Source organism: Arabidopsis lyrata (genome assembly GCF_000004255.2).
Source record: "Arabidopsis lyrata subsp. lyrata unplaced genomic scaffold ARALYscaffold_1, whole genome shotgun sequence".
In the NCBI taxonomy this organism is placed as follows: Eukaryota; Viridiplantae; Streptophyta; class Magnoliopsida; order Brassicales; family Brassicaceae; genus Arabidopsis; species Arabidopsis lyrata.
Window position 1 is genome coordinate 5,564,070 of NW_003302555.1, and position 14,412 is coordinate 5,578,481.

A 14,412-nucleotide genomic window follows, 5' to 3' on the forward strand; every position below is an offset into this window, starting at 1 on the left:
CATATATATACATGATGAGGGGAGACAAATCCCCATTGGGCTAGTAAACCCTAAAGCCCAAAAGCCCACTAAGTACAATATAGGCCGTCATAAGGAGAATCTTCAAGAACATGGGCATGGGCCTTCTAGGACATGGACATGGGCCTTCTAGAATATGCATAAGGTCCACGGTTATGGAGTCCATCCAACATGTGGTTTATAACACTCCCCCTTGGATGACATAACCGTGTAGATGCCAAAGGATCTCAGTAATACGCTTGGGGATGCTGCCTCATTAAAACCTTACCAGGAAAACCCATTGGGACAAAACCATGGTTAAGGAAAAAGAGTACAGCACGTATTACTCCCCCTGTTTTGGTCATCCCTGCAAGTCCTTAAGTCTCCGCATTCCAATTTGATGCGTGAGCTTCCTCAATGTCGATGTTGGTAATGCCTTGGTAAAGAGATCGGCTGAGTTGTCGCTGGATCGAACTTGTACCACTCGAACTTCTCCATCCCTTTGCAAGTCATGCGTGAAGAAGAACTTTGTTAGAATGTGCTTCGTCCGATCTCCCTTGATGTAGCCGTCCTTGAGCTGAGCGATACAGGCTGTGTTGTCTCCTCATATGATGGTCTTTGATGTTGTAGTAGCTGCGCCTTGAAGAAGGCTGCCTACGTACCCTTGGAAGGGATCAAGCCACACGTAGTTCCTATCTATTGACCATGCCATAATCTGATTTTACCTGCATCAGCAAAACAAACTAAACCAAAGCAAACTAGACCTTCTTTGGTTAGATCAGTATAGAATAAAACCCAAATAAACAAACATAGGAATAATAGAATTTAAAATTTAACCAAACCTTCCTTCAAACCTTTCTAGTGCCTTTGGGTTGATCATGAACTAAATTTAGGCAAAGGAGGTTCACGGCAAAACATATGTCTGGTCTAGTGTGGCTAGCCAAGTACATTAACGCTCCTATGGCACTAAGGTATGGCACTTCAGGATCGAGAACTTCTTCCTCATCCTTCTTTGGACCGAATGGATCACTATCCAATCCGAGGCTTCTCACCACCATTGGGCTGCTCAATGGGTGGGCCTGGTCCATATTGAATCTCTTGAGTACTTTTTCAGTATATGCCTTTTGATGCACAAGGATTCCATTATTCACGTACTCAAGTTGCAATCCCAAACAGAATTTTGTCTTGCCTAGGTCTTTCATCTCGAATTTTTTTTTTAGATATTTGACTGTTTGGGCGATTTCCCCAGAGGTTCCAAGGATGTTCAAATCATCCACATATACTGCTATTATCACAAACCCTTCGTTTGCAAATTTCTTTATGAAGATACATGGACTGATGGGATCATTCTTATAACCTTCTCTGACTAGGTACTCGCTTAATCTATTGTACCACATGCGTCCACTTTGTTTCAGTCCATAAAGCGATTTGTTCAGCCTTATGCAGTATTGGTCTCGAGACCCTTTCTTATCTTTATCTTTGAGCTCAATACCCTCTGGTAATCTCATATATATCATCCAGTGGACTTATATAAATATGCAGGCATTACATCCATTAGCCGCAAATCAAGTCTTTTTCTTTATATAGCCAGACTTAGCAAAATTTAAATGTCTTAGCATCCACCACAGGGGAGTATGTTTCTTCATAATCTATCCCCGGTCTTTGTGAGAATCCTTGTGCAACAAGCCGTGCCTTATATCTCACGATTTCATTATTCTCATTTCTCTTCTTCACAAAGACCCATTTGTGTCCTACTGGTTTTTACATCGAATGGTGTCCTTAAGGTCGGACCAAACTCATTCCTTTTCTTAATGATTCTTAGCTCCACGTTTTATGGTCTTGTACCATTTAATCAATCAAGTCTTTGAGTGCACTCTAGTATAGACGTGGGCTCCTGATCCTCATTTATATTCATAAATTCAAGTGCTACCTTGCATGCAAAATCATCTTATGTCGACATTTCTTATATGTTCCATTATGTTCCAGACATGATATAATCGATTTGAGATTTATTATGGTCAGGACCTTTAATACTTTGCAGCTTGGCGTCCCAAGCTACATTATATGGTACCTGTACCTTAGAGCCGGCCGGCCTTATCTCCATGTCTGGGATGGTTTCCTTAGTAACCTCGGATTCCTATTGCACCTTTCTTTGATTTTCGAGGATTTTTATCTTTGGAACCTATTGGTCTACCACGTTTCTTTCGTGTGTTAGACTCGGTAGCAATTTCATTGATTCGCTTTTGGATATCAATACGTACTGGTGCATTACAAGCTGGTATGTACGTTTTTGTAACTTTCTTTGGGTCAGCAAAGGAATCTGGCAATTGATTAGCTAGATTTTCAAATGTATAATCTTATGGACCTCTGATTCTCATGCCAGAGTCCGAGGATCTTGCCAATTTAAGGATGTTTGATTTCATTATATTTCTTTTATTGCTTTACCCAGCTTGTTCGTCTCTCCACCTATAGTAGGAAATTCGGATTCATTCAAATGACAATCCGTGTATCTAGCCTTAAATAGATCACCCGTAGTTGGCTCTAGATACTTAATAATGGTGGGAGAATCAAATCCAACATATATTCCCATCCTCCTTTGAGGTCTCATCTTTGTTTCTATGTGGTGGAGCAATCGGTACATATATGGCACACCCGAAAGTCTTTAGATGGGATATGTCTGGCTCATGACCCATAAGTAATTGGGATGGTGAATATCTATGTTCACTAGATGGCCTTATGCGTATAAGTTCTGATGCATGTAAAACAGCGTGTCCCCAAGCGGCTACTGGGAGCTTCGACCTCATGAGTAATGGTCGAGCTATCAATTGAATTCGTTTAATGAAGGATTCCGCTAATCCATTCTGTGTATGTACATGTGCTACGGGATGTTCCACACTTACCCCCATGGACATACAGTAGTCATTAAACGCTTGGGACGTGAATTCACCGGCATTGTCTAGACGTATAGTCTTAAGCGGAAAATCTGGAAAGTGGGCTCGCAGTCTTATTATCTGGGCCAATAACCTAGCAAACACTTGGTTTCTAGTAGATAGGAGACAAACATGCGACCATCTTGTCGATGCATCAATGAGGACCATACATATATCTCCTTGTATCCTTTCCAGAAATTTTAAGGTCTCTTTATTTACCTTAGCCGGTGATGGCCTTATAATGAGTTTCCCTTGTGAACATGCTTCACACGTGAGATTCTTAGGGATAACTCTTTTCTCTCTTAGGGTGTGCCCCTTTGAATTAGTTATTAGTTTACGCATCATACTATGACCCGGATGGCCAAGCCGGTCATGCCATAAAGTGAATTTCTCGATGAACTCTTTGTTCATTGCCATATTAGCTTCGATCATATCGATTTTAGCATAGTAGAGACCAGTGGATAATGCGGGTATAGTCTCTTAGGATTTTCTTATGTCCTTGGGTGATCTCAATTATATTTAGGAATTCCTTGTTCCCTTCACCCTTTGTTTCAATATGGAAACCATTCAATCTTATATTTTTGAAACTTGACAAGCTCCTCTTCGAGCTGGGTGAATATAGGGCATCGCTTATTTCAAGATGCGTGCCCTTTGATAAAAGTATATGGGCATGACCATGGCCCTCAATAAGACTAGCTATACCCGCTATGGTGCTAATATTGGCATTTTTCATTATGAGATTTAGGGAAATATCTCTTATCTTTTGTGTGGCTCCACTATCCACCACAATTATGTTCTTGTCCTCGGCCATTTCTTATATGGACAAGAATCATGTTCTAAACATAAAATAATATAAAATAAATTCAAGCAAATAACAATCAATGAACACATAAAATGCAAAGAAAAACATAGAGGTTTTGATGTCGAAGTAAGATTTATCAACTTGATTCTTTTATGCAATCAGAAGTTTCATACTCTATTAGATCATCTTGATCATGTTCACCATCTTTATATACCAAATGGGCTTTAGGATTATTCCCTTTTACACTCTCTTGATAGAGGTCACAACGATGTTTGGAAGTCCTACATATCTTAGCCCAATGGTTTCCCATTCCATATCTATGGTATACTCATTTGGTCGAGTGTTGTGGTTTGGAAATACCACATCGTCCTCGCCCTCGACCACGGCCGGAATTGGGTCTACATCCACGGTTATAGTGGTTCCCATGGCCGGATGAGTTATAGTGGCCACAACCACGTCCTTTCAATACCACATCTATGGCATACTCATTTGGTCGAGTGTTGTGGTTTGGAAATACCACATCGTCCTCGCCCTCGACCACGGCCGGAATTGGGTCTACATCCACGGTTATAGTGGTTCCCACGGCCGGATGAGTTATAGTGGCCACAACCACGTCCTTTCCATCCACCACGGTCACGGCCGTGTGGTCTATCACTTTAGACGTGGTTAGATTCTTTGGATTCTTTCTTATCCTCTGCGGCCTTATTGGCATTAGGTAATGGGGTTAATCTATGAGGTCGTAACTCACTGTTTTTATCTGTAAGTCATTATTTTTATTTTTTTTTTCATCTAGCAATAGACTCATCCACGGACTTATAGTCCTGGATTATGAGACTCTCAATAAGATGGTGGCTAATATTGTCTTGTATCTATCTTTCTCTCTTGGCATTCTTGCCTTATTAGATACATTCACCAAGTCCTTTTGACTTTAGGATAATCTTAGTATCCATTGCCCATTTTAAAATAATTATCTCCTAAGAAATTTAGGGCAGTAAAGTACAAGTTGTAATTCAACATCTACAAGGAAAAGTTTTGAGTCAAAATCATGTAATCGTTAGTGTCATGCGGTATTTGAGACCGAACCATGAATCGATTTACTTAGGGATTTGACTTTCCTCTTTTGCTTAGGATTAGATTTCCTCTTTTTATTAGGATTAACTTTTCCTTTTCCTTTTTAGGATTTACTTTCCTCTTTACTTTAGGATTAATTTTCCTATTTCACTTATGATTTTAGATTTTAAGATTTCCTATTTTAATTAGGATTTGGAAATTTTCTATGTCTTAAAGTTTTCCTATCTTGAATAGGATTTATGAATTTCCTAATTTAATTAGGATTTAGAGTACAATAGGATTTAGGATTTTATTTAGGTTTTCATGCTTTCTATTAGAATTTTAAAGTTTCCTATTTTATTGAGGATTTTAAGATTCCCTATTTAGGATTTAGGGTTGTTAAGATTTCCTATTATCTAGGGTTTCCTATTTTATTTAGGATTTTAAGGTTTCCTAGATTTTAGGGTTTCCTATTTTATTTAGGATTTTAGGTTTTAGGGTTTTGAGATTTCTTTTAGGATTATCTTTTCTAAGTTTTCTAGGGTTCATGCAATTTTAGTTTTAGGGTGTTAAGCATGTAATCAATCAAAGGAGCAAACAATCTAACAACCTAAACAATCTCAATCAAGCCGATTTAAACTTATGGAATTTTTTGGATTAGATTCGTTTTAGGTTTTAGGTTTTTAGACCTTTAAAGTTTCGGTTATTAGCTTATGTATTTTCGTTTTGCGATTTTAGGTTTAGACAATTAAAACTTCTCTAGCAACTTAGGCGAGTTTAGCTTAAGCGATAATCAACTTTTTCTAGCAACCTAAACGAGTCAAACAATCGAGCAAACAAGCAATCGGATCAAACAAGCAATCAAATCATACAAGCAAAGCAATCACTTAATCAATCATCATTCGTTTTAGGGTTTCTCTTTGCTTAACTTTCAAGTTCAATTGTTGGTTCTTTAGCTTTAGGGTTTTGATGTTACCTTTCACCTTATGGGGTTGTATGGACTAGAACCGGGAGCTAAAGACCTCGGTAACTCACGCTGCTGCAACGAACCGCAAACAGTACCACGATGAACAGTACCACGATGAACAGTGCCGCGATGAACAGTACCCGCGATGAACAGTGCGGCGATGAACAGTACGGCGATGAATAGTACGACGATGAACAGTACGGCGATGAACAGTACCGAGATGAACAGTGTCGGCGATGAACAGTGCCGCGATTTTTAGGGTTAGGGTTTTAGGGTTTTCGTTAAGAGCAAGTCGTGCTGATAACGTGTTGTAAACTGTGTTGTTCTATTGATTAATGAATGAGATTTCGATACATATATATACATGATGAGGGGAGACAAATCCCCATTGGGCTAGTAAACCCTAAAGCCCAAAAGCCCACTAAGTACAATATAGGCCGTCATAAGGAGAATCTTCAAGAACATGGGCATGGACCTTCTAGGACATGGACATGGGCCTTCTAGAATATGCATAAGGTCCACGGTTATGGAGTCCATCCAACATGTGGTTTATAACAACTACTCACGAGAATTTTTATTTTTTTTTTGTCCCATGTCTCGAAACTTTAAAAGAGTGTGTACTTCGACGAAAAAAGTCTAAATATTGTGAAAAGGCCGAAAATAAATTGGAAGGTCTTACTCGACAAGAAAAATACTCATGAGTGTATTGGGCTTGAAAATGATAAATAAACCGGCAATGGTTGTTGAACAAAAAAAATCCGGCAATGGTGTAACGCGAGTATGGCCTCTCGAGTCTTTGAAGGGACAACTATAAGCCAATTAAGGACAATTAGAAGCCAATTAAGGACAATTAAGAGCCAATTAGGGGTAGATACGATGTGCCAACTCATTTCAAATTTCAAATCTAATCAAAGACAAATTGACTCAATAATCACAAAATAGATCATTAGCGGTCACAACTAGCTAGATCATTCTCAATTTTTTTTGTGGTTTGTTTTGATTTTTTTTTTCTAATCTTCTAGTAAAAATGCAATTTAAAACATGGTCAAACCAGCTAATCAGGTTTTTGAAATATTACACAATATTTTCAACGTACTATTCACAGTTAACTGTATTTAAATTCATAGGTATTTAATATTTACAATTGAAGATTATTATTGATATTATTGATAATATATTATTATTGGTGATAATCAATTAGATTTCTTTTAACCATTTGTTAACCCAAATAGTGTCCTATATATATATCTTGGATTATTATTTTAATAAATACCAGAACATGCATACACATTAGTTTCTGTTTTTGGTCGAGAAGAAACCTTTCTTAGATAGTATTAGGCCTTGGCAAAATATTCGTTTGATCAGCTTCGATTCGGTATTCGATTTGATTTGATTCGAAAAATCCGAATATCCGTAAGATTTTGGAGCAAATCAAATAGAAAAATATAATATTCGTTAAAACCGAAGCAAATACCAAATACTGTTTTTTTAAAAGTTGGATATCCGATTCGATCCGTATTTTTTCTATATATATTAGAATATATATATATATATATATCATAGTATAGTTTGTGTATTTGTATATTTTGGGCTTATGTTTTTTTAATCTTTTGGGCTCGTGTTTTTTTTATCTTTTGGGCTTGTGTTTTCTTTTTGGTGAGCTTATGGGCTTGTGTTTGGAATTTATTTAGAAAATGAAAAATTAGCATCTCTTAAATATTAAATAAATAATAAGAAGTGGACCGTTGACGATTCAGTTTCTCAAATTTTAGCTTTTTCTTCCTGGATTTACACAGAGTAATGTTTTGATTAGTAGCATTTTAAACTATCGGGTTTTGGTTTTTGGAATTAGTTTGATGGCATGTTTTTGATCGGTGATATCAACAATGGTTACGTTTATTTTTTTGGAACGTATTTTGAAAACATGTCAAACAAGAACTTTGAATATCTGATATTTTGTTATTTTATATAGTCTACGTTTTTTTTTTATATTTAGATGTACCGAAGCGGATATCCGCAAATATCACAAAAAAATCCGGATATTCGAATTTTCGGATATCCGGAAATTTCTGAATCGAAGCAAATCACAAAATCAAGTATTTGGTTGAAACGAATCGAATATCAAATATCACAAAAATCCCGGATATTCGATTCGTGCCCGGGCCTAGATAATACAAAGCCATAGGTCATCTACTATACATTTTTGCAACAGTTTTTGGGGTTCCTAATCGGGTCAAAATTTTGACCCGGAAATCATTTATTTCGACCCGGAAAAATCAATCTCGGATCTTACCTTATTTGAGATTTTTACCCGAAATCTTGGCTAAGTATATTACACAGTAAATGCAAATCCTATCGAATCATTTATTTTGGTATCTAATTAAAGCATATTCTCTCTACATATTTGATCAAATCAAGATTTCCTAAACAAATTATCTACAATCTTCCATCATATTCAATAGGATCTATATTGTTACTTCACCAAATCCTAATCCTCCCTTAAAATTTTGTCACATTCATTGTGATTAATCTAAGAATCCATTTTTAGTTTCCCGTATCTTAGATATTCTACTTCTCTCCACACGATATTTCTCAAATCGATTTGACCTTAACCCTAGACATCTAAGTTCTCTATAAATATTTCTATTCTTTCAATTTTCTACATCATCAAGCAATTACCTCATTTCTTCATATTCTCCTCCATTCATCAACTCTAGCAGTGACGGCTTCCTTTGCATTTCTTAGAGATGATAAACCTTACACGACAAAATGGCAAGCTGAAGTGAGGGTCCTTCATACCTGAAAATCATACACAACAAGATTTGGTGAGACCTTGGACATGGTGTTGGCTGATGTGTAAGCAAGATTCTAAAATTGAGTCTATATTATCATTATTCTTTTTAACAATTTGAGCTATGAGGCATATTAACAACTTGAGCTGTGACTACAAGCAGATCTCCTCAAAAATATCTCTGTGCAAATGAAAAAAAATCCGTCAATCTCAATTCAAAAGCTCCAAATACAGCTATACAAAATCAAAATCAAACCACTAAAATTCTCACATCTTATAAGGATCAGTTCATGTGTAGCCAATTGGTTTCGCTATGGGGATCAAAACCTAAAAAATGGCAAAGAAAGACAAGATTCAATCTAATTCTCCATCAAATTTCTGGAACCTAATTACACACAGTACCTCGCGATTAACGGCGAAGATCGGGCAATGTTTTCCGATCACATCATGCCAAGTGATTCTCGACTGCCAAAGAATCAACAGATCCTTTAGTGTCCATCAAATTAGAAAGTAATCTCAGCTAAATTGTAAAGAGGAGGAGTACGAACAGAGTGATATTGCCCCATCTTGCTCATCCGGACGATATCTCCAGGTCGGTAAGCGCTGGAGGGAATGGGAAATGATAGAGATATCAGAAATAAAGCTTGAATAAAAGCATTCCACGGTCGTGATCCTGCCACCGCAGCCAGGACTGCCATAACTTGGCTTCGTCGGCGAGGTTTCTCCGTGAATTTCGCCGGTTATTTTCTTCGCCGGGAGATTTAGAATTGAAGCGGAAGATTAAAAGATGATGATGCGAGTGAGAGAACTCTCCTCTGCCTTATTATTGGGCCATAAACATTAGGCCCAACTTTAATGTTTCCCAATTTACATGTTGAATCAGTTTTGACCAGCACTCTATTATTGGTTATAGGGCCTGGTAATTGATTTTTTTTTGTCGGTGGGCCTGATAACTGATTAAATAGGGAAAATTGACGGAAAAAAAAAAACTTATATCAGAACAAAAAGGCATGGTTTAACCATATTTTAGTGAAATTCCTACCAAAACAAAATACATGTTTTAGTGATGTAAATAATTCCGTGTCCAATCATTACAAAATAGTAGCTAAACGGAATGTGTTTTGCAATTTTTGATTAAAAATCCAAAATTTACATTTTGAAAAGAGTATAAGTTGGATGGTGTAAATATTGAGTCTATATGTAACTCCAACATGGTTTATTTCTAATCGAATGCTTTATTATATGTTCATTATAATATTTTTTGGAATCATAATAACATATAAATTCAAAATGTGAATTTTGTTTTTATTTATTTGTGATACTAAATTTTTACGTAATATCACAGTGCAAGCATTGATTTTAAACTTTTAATTAATATTGGCAAGTATTTGCAATTTAGAACTATTATAACTCGAATTATATGTCTTTTAAATAAAAGTGTAATTAAAAAAATAACAAAATGATGTTTAATTTCACGGGATGGGATTATATGGTGAGACGGGTTTGGAACGACATTAATACGGAATAATATACTACATGTGAAATCCTAGGATTAACAAATCAAAATACAATTATACAATTTTAAACACTAAACAAAACAAATACAACTTAAAAATTTTATTTCTTAGTTACAACGCATATGACTCGTGGTGTACAACAAAAAATACTATATACAACAAATTCATCAATTTATAAAAGAATAAAACAAATCAAATAATTAACCCGCGGTGTACCGCGGGTCATATCCTAGTACTGTATTATTTTAACATTATTACATGCATCCAACAAAAAAATTAAAATCCATGCATCATGTCAACGAGGATAAAAACATTTATAAGTACCGTCCAATTTGCGTTAAGATCTGACTAATTGAATAGTCCAAACTGCATTAGAATTTACGGATATTTGTGATCACCACTCGGTTTAGACTTTAGAAGGCCACCATTATCAACGATAATATTTGTTCTATCAAAACGGTAGAATTATTTAAACAATTTACGCGTTAATTATTTGTTTAGGTAGGCTAGCAATTAGCGAACTAGATGCTCATTAGAAGTCGTTTTTTTTTTCCGGCAAACGACATCGTTTAAGTGTTTTTTACCCATGTAAAAAAGGTATTCTTGTCCAAACGTATGACGTTTTAATTTGGGATTATATTGAAACAGAAAACTCTTAAAATCTCAATCAATGTTTCCTCTCAAAATTACTACATCTCCAGCTCTTTTTTTCCCGTTGATTAATTTCAAATATCCGAAAGAATCTAATTTCCTTATTTTTTCGATTTCAAGCTAGTTATATATTTTCGGATTTGAACTAGCAATTAATTTTGTTTTTCCTCTATATATTCCCTCGTTTTGTTGTTAATGTCCTGTTTTCATCTGTTTTGACTAAGATTTAACACAATGTTCAATTAACGTCTAACGTTTTTTATTAACAACGACCACTCTTTACTTTATATATGTAGAAATATACAATGGGCGACAAGAAAGAAACTTAAGAATTAGGTCAGGTTAAAAAAAATACTAAAGTATTTATTGATTGTGAAAGGCATTGGCACACCATTATCTTGGAAAGTTAGAATGATGCATGATGATGATCTTTGATAATAAAGTCCAACACGTTATGTTTTTCATGTTTTACTAGGCAATATAAGAAGACAACTAATTAATATTACCGGCCAAAATTCAAAGATATTGACATATAGTATTATATACGGATAATTGAATAGAACTAATTCAACAAAGTCAAGATTCTGTAACATTTCAAATTTGTTTGAAAAGTATTTGAATCCTAATGGATAAAGGGCTAAAAAAGTGAGCGGATAGAAAATGAAAAAAAGTTCAATGAAGGTGCTATTAAATACGGCCCTTTTTTTTGTTTCTTCTCCCTTAGCTTGTTTTGGCTTCTTCATTAAGAGACATTGGCCTTTGTGTTTAACGTCATTTAGTAATGATCACTTTTCCTTCAACGAAGTTAAGATGAGAAATATACAAAGTACAGTGTATTAATTAACTAAGATATATATATATATATATATATATATATATAAATATATATATATATAGCATATGCATGCTACTTTTCTTTTCGGGCTTGTTTATATATAAACCAAATCTTTTATTTTAGAACTACTATTCGCGAAGAATTTGTGATAAATTATCTATTAAAACTCTAAAAATTTAATATCATTAATTTACAGTTAAAACTTAAATGAAAGCCTAAATCTCATTATAAAATCATACGGTAAGAAAAAAAATTCTCAACGGTGAATATGTATAAATTTACCCTCTCTCTCTCTCTGTCTATCTTTTTTTTGGTTTTTAATTTTTTATATATTAGTTTGTATGTATGGTAAAAGTTTGTCTGCATTTACATAAGGTATCCACGCAACGCAATGACGCAAAGATGAAAGAATAAATTCAGTCTCTTATCTAACACAAAGTTAATGTAATGCAGTTCATAACTCATGTTAAATGGATTAGATTCTAGACCAATAATCCATCTCCTTCTTTTTTTTTTGTCGTCTAATAAGTATCTAGTTCTTTGTATTTTGACATAATTAGTTTATTACCTAACAAAGAACAAAGAATCACATTGCGGAATATTCACCACTCCCCATCTACTACTAGCTAGCCACAACAAGACATAATATATCAAATTGGTTACGTTTCTTTATAAACATATAAAATTATGAAACGCAAGATTCGTCTTGTAACGCGACGGGCCGACTTATGCTTTTTAATCTCTCAAAATACTGATCCTAGAGGCCTTATATATATAAGAGAGAGAGCCAGATATATATCTATTGATCCCTCTCTCTAAAGCAAACCAAATCTCAAAATAAAAAAAGGTGGGTTAAAATTAAGAATTAAGTCCCTAAAGCATCATCATGATTAAAAAGTTCAGCAATATGGATTACAACCAGAAACGGGAGAGATGTGGGAAATACATCGAAGCCCTCGAAGAGGAACGTCGAAAGATTCATGTATTTCAACGTGAACTTCCTCTTTGCTTAGACCTTGTAACTCAAGGTATGTATAAATATCTAAATATACAACGAAATGTATTAATCTACATATATTTACTACATGAAATGCAAGATTTGTGATCCATATTTTTTTCCCAAAAAAAAAAAAAAAAAAAACTATACGTGTGAAATTCTAGTATCTATGAAAAGTTAAACATTTTAAATAATTTTTATTTGTTTCTTCAGCCATCGAGGCATGTAAAAGGGAGATACCGGAGATGACGACGGATAATGTGTACGGACAACCAGAGTGCTCGGAGCAGACGACCGGAGAATGTGGGCCGGTCTTGGAGCAGTTTCTAACAATTAAAGATTCATCGACCTCCAACGAAGAAGTAGATGAAGAGTTCGACGATGAGCACGGAAATCACGATCCGGACAATGGCTCCGAGGACAAGAACACGAAATCTGATTGGCTTAAGTCTGTTCAACTGTGGAACCAACCCGACCATCTTCTTCCAAAAGAGGTAATCTATTAAAGAATCCGTATCGAAATTCACACTAACTTTTAATTATGAGAACTATGCAATGCTATAGTGGCTAATTTAACATGTTATGTTCTAAACCGAAAAAACAAAGGATGCAAGGCTTCGAAATTTCTTGGTTAACACAAAAATATCTCAATGACATAACGCTCTAATATTTGCGATTTGCGTTTCAGGAACGGTTGCAGCAGGAGACGATGGAGACGGTGACAAGAGATGAGAGTATGAGAAAGGATCCGATGGTGAACGGTTGCGAAGGGAGGAAGAGAGAGGCGGAGAAAGACGGAGGAGGAGGGAGAAAGCAAAGAAGGTGTTGGTCGTCGCAATTGCATAGACGCTTCTTGAACGCTCTTCAACACTTAGGTGGACCTCATGGTGCGTTTTGAATTTATATAAAGTTGTTGTTATATGAGATTTTAGTTAGTATATTGATTTTGGTGAATGGATTTTGCAGTAGCTACGCCAAAGCAAATCAGGGAGTTAATGAAAGTTGATGGATTAACCAATGATGAAGTTAAAAGCCATTTACAGGTAACTACAATAAACACATGCAATCTTAAACTTTTTTTTTTTTTTTTTTTTTTTTGGTAAAAGTGCAATCTTAAACTTTCTTTCTATAATTGATGTATAGGAAAAAACACAAAATAATTTTTCTTTTCTTTCGAAACTACAATTTGTCATCTACAAGTAGGATTTAGTCCTTTTTTCTCAAAATATTTTTAAGTTTTCTAACTTAAAATCTATGCTATGCAAATATGATTTTAATCTTCTTTTTTTTTTGGGATATATAATAATAGAAATTTAGACTGCATACAAGAAGGCCACGCCAAACAGTCCCTAACAACGGAAACTCTCAAACGCAACATTTCGTAGTCGTCGGAGGATTATGGGTACCACAATCGGACTACTCTACGGGCAAGACCACCGGAGAAGCCACAACCAGCAGTACCACCACCACCACCGGGATCTATGGAGCCATGGCAGCACCGCCACCTCCACAATGGCCTAGCCATTCCAATTTTAGGCCGTCGATTATTGTGGAAGAAGGATCGGGAAGTCATAGTGAAGGGGTTGTGGTCCGGTGTAGCTCGCCGGCGATGTCTTCTTCTACCCGTAATCATTACGTCAAGAATAATTAATTTGTTTTTACTGTCTCTAATCTTTTTGTGGTCATTTTATACTATTATTTGGTTTTGTTCTCTTCATATTACAATTTGATACCGTGATTGAGGACTGTATAGAGTTTTGCACCGAACCAATCTTTATATTTTACCTAGGGTATATTTCATCATATTTATTTTGCGGTTAAATTTTCATCTTATTGCTGTTATATACGTTTCAGTTTTCAACATTGTTGACTTAT

General features: G+C 35.4%; 1 protein-coding gene and 1 long non-coding RNA gene across 3 annotated transcripts; one reads left to right on the top strand and one right to left on the bottom strand.

The window, feature by feature from the left end:
* Positions 1-7,767: 7,767 nt before the first annotated feature.
* LOC9328802 lies at positions 7,768-9,317 on the bottom strand. Of its 2 annotated transcripts, XR_002329007.1 has the most exons (5): positions 9,086-9,317; positions 8,940-9,002; positions 8,809-8,864; positions 8,680-8,718; positions 7,768-8,545 (listed from the first exon to the last, which is right to left on the bottom strand). It is a non-coding gene; the product is annotated as an uncharacterized LOC9328802 (long non-coding RNA). The 2 variants fall into 2 exon arrangements; XR_002329008.1 differs by lacking the exons at positions 8,680-8,718; positions 8,809-8,864 and having other exon boundaries at positions 9,086-9,315.
* Positions 9,318-12,310: 2,993 nt separating this feature from the next.
* On the top strand, positions 12,311-14,365 carry LOC9328803 (transcription factor HRS1). Its single transcript, XM_002889953.2, has 5 exons — positions 12,311-12,568; positions 12,751-13,031; positions 13,226-13,424; positions 13,504-13,580; positions 13,847-14,365. The coding sequence occupies exons 1-5, from the start codon at positions 12,427-12,429 to the stop codon at positions 14,186-14,188; spliced, it is 1,041 nt and encodes a 346-aa protein (XP_002889999.1). The 5' UTR covers positions 12,311-12,426; the 3' UTR covers positions 14,189-14,365.
* The last annotated feature ends 47 nt before the right edge of the window (positions 14,366-14,412 follow it).